Source organism: Rhododendron vialii, chromosome 13a, assembly GCF_030253575.1.
Source record: "Rhododendron vialii isolate Sample 1 chromosome 13a, ASM3025357v1".
Taxonomy (NCBI): domain Eukaryota; kingdom Viridiplantae; phylum Streptophyta; class Magnoliopsida; order Ericales; family Ericaceae; genus Rhododendron; species Rhododendron vialii.
The window spans coordinates 22,298,949-22,306,705 of NC_080569.1; the positions used below are offsets into that span (position 1 = coordinate 22,298,949).

Below are 7,757 nucleotides of genomic sequence, written 5' to 3' on the forward strand. Positions count from 1 at the left end.
GCAATCCAAACATTTTTTGTTCGGGACAATTCCGGGGACACTTTAAAAAACCCCCCCAAGTTTTCGATCGAATTTTGATGATCCAAGCCGCTCAATGTAATCAAAACGTGATTTTAAGGGTGTTCGCGAGAAATCAGCAAAAAAAAATAATCGGAAAGGGCTTCATCCGAACAGTTTTTTATTGAATTTTATTAAACGGTTCAATAAAAAACTGTTTAAATCAAGCCCTTCCCAGTTAGCTTTTTTGCCAGTTTTTCGCGGGCACCCTTAAAATCACGTTCTGAACATATTGAGATGCTCAAATCATCAAAATTTGATCAGAAACTATTAGATTAAAATTTGGAGGTTTTTTTAAGTGTCCCCGGAACCGCCCTTTTTTTGTTATATTCAAATTTCTTTTGTCAAAATGGCGTCAACAATTTTTTTCAAACCCTGGCTAAGTTTTCATCCCTTGCCAGTGTTGAAACTCCGTCGTCAACTTGTTCTAAATTAGTACTACTAGTATTCAAGTATACGTGCGTGGTAATCCAAGTTGACATGGGCAAATTGGATGTTCGCAAATCAATGGTCATGTTCTCATTGTACAATTTTTTACTGCATAATAATAATTAAAGGTCCGGCACACGTGATGTGTGCGGAAGTCGAATCGAACAGTAAACAAAAGAAATTTTGTCAAAATATAATTTGCACATGCATTACATGTATCCGGCCTTTGGTCTAACTGGAGTAATATAGAAACAAAATGTGCATCTCTAATACTTCCTCCGTTCCTTTTTAAGTGTCTTGCTTCGTAACTCCAATTTATTAAAAAGACATTATCATTACACCTTTCACATCAACTTTTTTCTTCACTTTCCCTACTTACCCATATCATTACACTTTTACTCACTAACTTTTCAAAATAAAATCTACTTTTAGGGACAAAATAGACAATACACCAATTTTTACCCCCCTAACTTTACAAAATAGACACTTATTAAGGGACAGCCCAAAATAAAATACTGGACAAAAAAAAGGGGACGGAGGGAGTATATAAAATGGAAAGGAAACAAAAACTGCGACAATGGAATTGTCCTGTTCTCTTTTACTCCTCTGGACCTACGAGAGAGAGAGAGTAGCAGCAGCAGCAGCAGTCAGGAGAGTTTCGTAAGGGACTGGGTAAATGGAAAGAAAAGCCGAAACCATTAATGACCTCTGTGAATTCTTGCAGGTTTGTAGTGGGTTGTGTGTGTTCTAAAGGGAAAACTAAAGGTTAATACACAAAACTTTTCTTTTCAAAATCAACAATCATATGGTGAAGAAAAAAATTCTTCATAAAGTATCCCAGGCGGAGCTATATTGGGGCCGTGTCCCAATCTCTCAGCCCCCGAATTTTATAATTTTTATTTTGTATATATTTGATTTTAAATATTATAGATAATTTGTGTACAACTACTTGTAAATTTAATAATTTTGGTTTGATTTAAAAAAAAAAACTCAGTTATTTTATATTTTCATTTTTCAATTTTTTTCAAAAATAAAAATAAGTACGTGACTGTTGAAGTAGCCTAAAAAAACAAAATAATTGGTATACTTTAACTGCATTAGGCTGGAATCATTTCATTGTACAAATGTAATATATTCAAAAATAAAAACTTTATGATATAATAAATATATGTATTAAGCCGGCCTTTTCAGATCAAAATTCTGGCTCCGACACTTACTATCCCTGCAATTGTTGCAAAAGATACAAGAAGTAGACGTGCAAGAATAGATGGGTTTTGTTGTGGCGTTAAGTTTTACTGCGTCGAAGTCTTAGGCTTAGACCATAACCATGTACAAGAACCATTGAAACAGAGTTGGAAAATACTAGAATAGGTCACCCATGGGCCAAGTCAATCTATTGACATTCAACAGAGTGTCCGGCATCGCTGAAACAAATATTAAAATATTTTGCAATCATATGACCCTGCTAATCATTTCAAAAAAAAAAAAAAAGACCCTGCTAATTATCCTATTATGAAAGTGAAACATAAGTTAAATATTAATTGTCCAGTTGGAGCTGATAAACGGGCTGGACGAGCCTGACAGTGGATAGTTCAAGATTGCTTGATAACTTAACGAGCTTTAAATGTATGTTTAAGTTTGCTTGTTAAGACGCAAATCGATTTTAAATGAGCTTAATTCAGGCCTATCTCTAACTGTGATCTCGAGTAGCTTAAATTCTTTCAATATTAGCTCAACTAGCAAAAGAGTAGCTTATTTAAGCGTGATTTGAAAACTCAACCAGTTTAAGAAAATATTCAACATTAGTTTGTTTATGTAACAAATTAATCTCGGATGAGCTTTCAACGAACAAATATGAACTCACACGTGTTGAACTTTGTATCATGGTTTTTTTTTTGCACTCTACTGCAAACCCAAAAAAAAAGGTCTGAGGTGGGAAATTTGACAGGCAAAGAAGAACATGATAACCAAAAAATGAACATGGGTTTGAAATCACACACAGTAGAAAACATTGAAATGTAATTTGACTTACGATAAGAAATTCATAAAGCTAAAACAGGTGATCATGGTTCCAGAAAACATGGAAAATAACATGAATCAACCAAGATCCAGTTTATGAGTTTCCAGCATCAATTTCTTGTGATGTTCAAAAAAAAGCATCAATTTCTTGTGTAAGGGATGTTGTCCTATTTGAGATCTATCGGTAGATACCGAATCTTCAGTTCTTCCAAACAATACTATCTACAATTGACAAGAAACAGAGCATATCAAGCTAAATCAACATCAGAAAAACCTGAAGTTCAGGATAAATAGCAGCGTATTCACCAGCTGTACGGTCTGGGATGGAACCAATCTTTGGACAGTGAGGGAACAACCGAGAAAAATGTACAACGGTGCTAAAATGCAACTCTAGACTGAAAATAAGCAGGATTGATTTCTATTTCTTCATATGCAAAACACAAGGTAGCATCCACATTGATGACACTAGAAACATGTGAAACACAACACATGCACTTCAAATTTAGATAAGAAAATCATTGTATAACAATAGAAGAAAAATATTAGCCTTGGAGCTGCTTTCAGGTTTCATAGCAACAATTCAAGCCGAGGAACCAACTGGGAAATCTATTGAGGCAAGCACCGAACAACAAAATCAAGACGGCTTGTAGTATTTAGTGGGTACAAAAGGCATTTTCGTGACATTTCCGTCATACAACTTCCCACGAACCACAATCTTGACTTTTGTACCCGCTTTGTGGGACCCAGACTTCACGTACCCCATAGCTATGTTCTTTTTAAGGCAGGGGCTGAATCCTCCACTGGTGACTTCACCGAGGCTAGTCCCTTTCTCATCTTGAATCTCGCTGTGGCTTCTGGCAGGTGGACCTGAGGAGAAAAAGCCGACACGCCTGATCGACGGGCCAGTTTCGATTTGTTTGAGGATTACTTCGGCGCCTAGAAATCCGCCTTCGGCTCTTCTTCTCTTTCCTATGGCCCACGTGAGTCCTGCTTCCACAGGGGTTATGTGTTGTTCCATGTCGTTACCATATAAACAGAGTCCAGCTTCGAGCCTGAGGCTGTCTCTAGCACCTAGCCCAGTTGGCCTTACTTTTCCTTCGGATTTCTCTAAGATTGCTTTGGCAAGATCTACTGCATTCTCGGACGGAACTGAGATTTCAAAACCATCTTCACCAGTGTACCTGAGAGTTCCATGTCAAGAGAAAGCTAAGAAATCAAGATCCAAAAAATCTACAATTAACTACAAGATGAAAGATATTCTGAAACTAAGAAACTTTGAAGGTGTTTCTAAGCTGCACGTTCTATATTGTTCATTTTGGTTCAGAAACACCTGAAAAAGGTATTGTAAAAAAAGGAGTGATAAAAAATTGAACTTGTCAGGTGCACGCGACTTATACGGTCATTCCGGGACTTCAATCTGGCTAAACAACATTGTCATATCAGCCACCTTACAATTTCAAGAAGATATATAAAACCATCTGATTTAGTGGAACAAAACCAGCACCTCACAGTAAAAAAAAAGGCTGTGCTGCAGCTCTAGATGAAGTCTTAGTAGGAGCATTACAATGTAAGATTTTTAAGAGTAGTTAGTTTGTAGCGAATTGATTTGATACTCAATTTGATGTGTTGCCACATGGGGGATTTTTATGTGTGTTAGTACAGGTTATATTTGGCTAGAGACTAGTGAAGAGGGGAGACTCATCCGTAGTTTTTGTACTCTTTCTTATCCTTTTACATTTCGACATACAGACTCATTATTTCTCTAAATTAACAGAGACCTGGCACACAAAATTGGACTTCACTTCTATTACTTTCTGTTGTAAAACATGTATGCTTTAAAATGTCCACTCGCATGCTCCAAGGCAGAATGCCTACTACCTCTTTCAGCCTTGTTCATAGGTACAGCCTTTTCTCTGAGTTCTTAACTACTTTTGTGATTTAAAATTATGTTTTAGGAATGAAACTCCATCCAACTCCAATGCTACCATTGTTTTCCAAGTCATGGGACGACAGACGAGCTCCAAAAGTCACAGCCTCTGCCAGTAATCGAGTTGATAATGCATACAATTCATTGGTTAAAAACCAAGTTAAAGCATCCACAAGAGAAAGCATGTAAGCAACATACCCTGTCCTAGTAAGGAAGCAGTGGGCCCCATTAATGTCCAACATTCGGAACTCTCCAAAGTATATCTTGCTCAAATCCTCCTTCGTCAGGTGTTGAAGAACTGGTGCCGCAAGAGGACCCTGCACCAGAGGCATCGAGAAAACTCCATGTTAATGTCAGTAATATAGTTTTTTGTTGGATAAAGAAGCCTATTGATAAACCTGTTTACAGGCCGTTTCCACTACCGAAGCATTGAAAGTGAGATGAGAGTTTATTGGGCGTACACTCGTACAGTGTCAATAAATTTTGGCTGAACTCAGATTCTCAATCATGTGTGTTGATGTTACAACTTAAGAATAACGACAATAGCCAAAGGAAAAATGGAGTAGAAAAGAAAACAAGAGGTAGTCCTTAAATCAGATTTAACTAAAAGAAACGCATTTTGTACCATGTTATTTCTTCAAGAATGCCTCTGACGGTAGAAGCTATTGTACATGGACTTGTTGAAATGAAAGATGAACCACATTTGTCAACTGGACAGACCATGCGTAGTTGGAGATTTACCAAGCAAGCTTCTTTAACAATTGAAGTTTACAGCATAGTTACACATGAAAATCCGGCACATTACTGGCATGGACCCAATTCTTAGCTATATATGGTAACTTCAAATGCAAAGGAAAGACAATGAAGCCATTAATTTCCATAACGTCTAAGCCAGGAAAAACTAACCTGAAGAGCCAGTAGAGATCTCTCATCATGAATGTGCCAGCTGACATCTCCACCTTTGGCCTTGAATGCCTTCATATGCTCCTCAATGTGCGCAAGATCCTTATCTCTGCACCCTGCATTCACCACTAGGTATATGTGGTCATCCGTGACCTTGGTGATCACTGAATCATCAATTGCCCCGCCCTTCTCATTCGTGAAGACAGTGAGGGTCCCAGTTAAAGGGGTAAGCCCAGCAACATCGGCGACAACCAGTTTTTCAAGAAACGGGATGCAGTCCTTTCCCTTGAGGCTCAGCCCACACATATGAGAGACGTCAAATAATCCACCATTTTCCCTACAGTTCAAAGTTGAGTCCATGATTGAGTCTTTGTATTGAATGGGCATGCCCCACCCAGCAAAAGGGACCATCTTGCCACCATGAGCAACATGGAAATCATATAAAACTGTCTTCTTCAGTTCAGCTTCTGAGGCAAAGGATCGTCGAGTTATGGCCTTCTTATCAGCTTGAGCAAGTCGGCGAGTGATTGATTGCCCAAGTTGCCACAAATTCCCTCCTCTCATCTTAATTGTATATATATCTGATTAAAAGTCATTAAAAAAAGGATCATGCCCAAATACATCCATGTGAACAAGCAAATGATCACATTACCATACTGTTAAACCTAAAATCATATCTGATGATGATCCACAAATTGATGGCACAAACTATGCAAATAGTTGTCTTTAAGATTTAGGAGTTCCTATGTGAGTGTCATGATAAAGGGTGGGGGGCAAAAGGAAAAAGAGAAATCACAATGTGTCAGACAATGAGCACACAAAAGAATTGAAAAACCCAACAGGGCTTTAGACATCATATTTAAAAATACAGGTAAGTCGACTAGGATTTACATTACACTTTGGTGTACGAGGCTAGTGTTTCTGACGCAGTACAGAGCAATTAACACAAGCACCAACATAGACAATACAAATACTACTAGCCTACAATCTCATTTGTGGCCCATTTTACACCTCAAAAATTTCAAGACATTACCCGCAACCAATTTATTGATTCACATTGAGTTTGCGGGAAAAAGCATAGAATTGGCACAACATTGGGGACACATTTGGTAGCTGGGAACATGATTGGGCTGCCATTATTGTAATCTGGGCATTTTTGTCGATAATTTTTCCTATCGAGTTTCCCACCTTCACGGAATATTCTACTATTGTACAATCACACGTTTCATTGTCAAATTGTGCAATCAAATATGGGATGAAAGGATCCCACGGATGACTAATTCAATCTCTTACAAGGAAAACAAACGGTCGCTACACATTGACATGAAAAGCTATCAAGAGCAGAGTAGATGGTATTGCAAATCTCTCCGAAAACTCGCTAAAAAAGAATCGGGCAGAAACAAGCAAAAACAAAATGTAATTGGGCATAATCAAGAAACCGAGTGAAATATCCTTACAAAGCAAACAGAAAACTAGATCGCAGTGAAGCCAGACAATTACCCTAGCACAGCGAAACAGAAGTCACATACAGAAGAGATTATTAGACACCAATCACAATCTCGTAACACCACCCAACACAACAGGACTAAAAATATGAAATTGAGGATTGAACAACAGATGTTTGACGAAAAACCCGTCTGAAAAATTGCAGTCATAGAGAGAGAGAGAGAGAGAGAGAGAGAGAGAGAGAGAGAGAGAGAGAGAGATTACTACTATGCGGCAATTCTTCTACTTCTTGTTTTTCGAGAAGAAGAGCAAACACAGAGAGGCTAAATGAGCATCTCGGAGCAGAATACAGATAACAGGTATATATATAATGTCCACTATTGCATATGGAAACGTATATCTATTTATAACTACAGAGTAATGTTTAAGGGAAAAAAGGGAGAAAAGGGTTGGTGGGTAATGGGGAGTGGGTGGAGGAGGGTTTCTCAGCCAAATCTAGACAAGGAAACCACATCTCTAGTGCGTGGTGGTAGGAAACGATAAACCAAACCAAGCCAAGCCCCCCATATCTCTCTCTCTCTCTCTCCCTCTCTCTCTCTCCTGTTGGTGCGTTGTTGGTATTTGGTAGGATAGTGGGAGGGACAGATGGGAGAAGTTATCCAGTGTTGCCTCGCTCGTTATACAGTTTGCCTTGCTGGTGCTGGATGTATCAGACGGCAAAAATGCTTGCACAGGAGAAATTATTCGTTGCCCCAAGGACAACACATCATTTTGGCCAGGTGGCGCCTCCTACCAATTAAAATCTGCCACACTGACATGATGTCAGTACTTTTACCACATAAATAACACTCCACTTTCACGGACAAACAAAGGAACGGCGTTAGTCTACCAAGTACCAATCCCTGTCTTTTCAACTTTAACCCAACCCCTATATTTTTAATTTTTAACTTGGTGTTAGTACTCTACTTCTATTTCT

General features: G+C 38.4%; 1 protein-coding gene across 2 annotated transcripts; it reads right to left on the bottom strand.

Annotated features, from left to right (window-relative positions):
* Positions 1–2,901: 2,901 nt before the first annotated feature.
* LOC131315275 (aminomethyltransferase, mitochondrial) lies at positions 2,902–7,452 on the bottom strand. Of its 2 annotated transcripts, none has more exons than XM_058344422.1 (4): positions 7,046–7,452; positions 5,339–5,916; positions 4,631–4,749; positions 2,902–3,686 (listed from the first exon to the last, which is right to left on the bottom strand). In XM_058344422.1, exons 2-4 carry the CDS (start codon positions 5,897–5,899, stop codon positions 3,140–3,142), a joined length of 1,227 nt encoding a protein of 408 aa, XP_058200405.1. In that variant the 5' UTR covers positions 5,900–5,916; positions 7,046–7,452; the 3' UTR covers positions 2,902–3,139. The 2 variants fall into 2 exon arrangements, with proteins under 2 accessions (XP_058200405.1, XP_058200406.1); XM_058344423.1 differs by having other exon boundaries at positions 7,049–7,378.
* Between the last annotated feature and the right edge of the window lie 305 nt (positions 7,453–7,757).